Here is a 1,542-nt window from a genome sequence, read left to right as displayed (position 1 = left end):
TAGATTTAGTGATTGTTAATTGAATATTGTGTAGTTTCAGTTGTTAGTAAGTTTGGCTATTTTTGCTAGGCATTAACTTTGAATACAGTTTGTTTTTAATAATATTTCAGTACTGTGTGAAAAGAATTAGTTTTTGTGTTCTAGATTTGCCATCCAGTCTATACCTAACTTTAATATTATATTAGTACTGCTATAATATTATTGACTAAGAAGATATTTGCTGGTTGTTAAGAGCATGAGTTCAAATACCACTGTGGCTAGTTTTTATTTTCTCGGGGGCAGAGTGGATCTAGTGATTAGTGCATCGGACTCATGATTCAAGGATCCATAGTTTGTAATTGAAAAAAATAATAATATTCCACACATTATAAAAATGACAATCAACTCTTAATATTCTATCAGATAAGCCAAAACTTGGAGGTGGGCACTGTTGGCTAGCTGGATTCTTTCTAGTGTATTGATCAAAATTATGGGTGGCTCATGCAGGTAGTCCATACTTAACCTTTTGCAAATATTAGTAACAAACATTAGATATTTATAATATGTATTTTTCAGTATTCCATCTCTGTTTTGAACATTCAGTTTGAATAATTGGTTAATTTGTAGGTCGCTTGGTCTTGCCGTGACTCCAAGAGTTCGGTTTCTTCAAAAAACTTTAAAACAGCAGGCTGCTAAGAAGAAAGCTATGGATAAAAGTGTTTCAGTTGACAGGATTTTATGTAACAGTGAAGCAGAGTACAAAGAAGATTCAAAACCAGCAAGTGAAGCACTGAATTACTTGTATAACAACAGTGACTCTAGTGATGAAGACCTATTTACAGTCAAACGAATTATAACTTACAAAAAGGTGTCCTTTTTTGATACATATATATCTTTGTGAAAAATATTTGTCAACAGTCATCTGTTGTATGTAAATGCTAAAAAAAATTTTTTTTGATGCTCAAATACTTTTCCTTGAGGTTGTAATTTATTTTTATGAAGTTTGAATTTAAAAGCATTTTTCAACCCATTGGATTAGAACAAAGGATAGAAACATTGTGAAGAAAATGTTGTAATGGTTTCATAATACGTCAAGTTTCTGAAGTATACTAATAATGGTTTCATAATACGTCAAGTTTCTGAAGTATACTAATAATGGTTTCATAATACGTCAAGTTTCTGAAGTATACTAATAATGGTTTCATAATACGTCAAGTTTTTGAAGTAGATTAATAATGGTTTCATAATACGTCAAGTTTCTGAAGTATATTAATAATGGTTTCATAATACGTCAAATTTCTGAAGTATACTAATAATGGTTTCATAATACGTTAAGTTTTTGAAGTAGACTAATAATGGTTTCATAATATGTCAAGTTTCTGAAGTAGACTAATAATGGTTTCATAATACGTCAAGTTTCTGAAGTAGATTAATAATGGTTTCATAATACGCCAAGTTTTTGAAGTAGACTAATAATGGTTTCATAATATGTCAAGTTTCTGAAGTAGACTAATAATGGTTTCATAATATGTCAAGTTTCTGAACTAGACTAATAATGGTTTC

The 1,542-nt window shown here is 29.8% G+C and overlaps 1 protein-coding gene across 1 annotated transcript in view; it reads left to right on the top strand.

Moving 5' to 3' along the window:
• Window positions 1-847, top strand: part of LOC106476474 (probable ATP-dependent RNA helicase DDX10) — a gene marked incomplete at its 3' end in the record, with an annotated part of 13,295 nt that extends 12,448 nt beyond the window's left edge. Inside the window, exon 6 of the mRNA XM_013937132.1 lies at window positions 607-847. Within this exon, the coding sequence (XP_013792586.1) occupies window positions 607-847 (241 nt within the window). The remainder of the gene's footprint in view (window positions 1-606) is intronic.
• Window positions 848-1,542: the final 695 nt, after the last annotated feature.

The sequence above is a fragment of the Limulus polyphemus genome, unplaced genomic scaffold (assembly GCF_000517525.1).
Source record: "Limulus polyphemus unplaced genomic scaffold, Limulus_polyphemus-2.1.2 Scaffold10670, whole genome shotgun sequence".
NCBI classification, from domain to species: Eukaryota; Metazoa; Arthropoda; class Merostomata; order Xiphosura; family Limulidae; genus Limulus; species Limulus polyphemus.
This window is presented reverse-complemented; position numbering and strand designations above follow the sequence as displayed.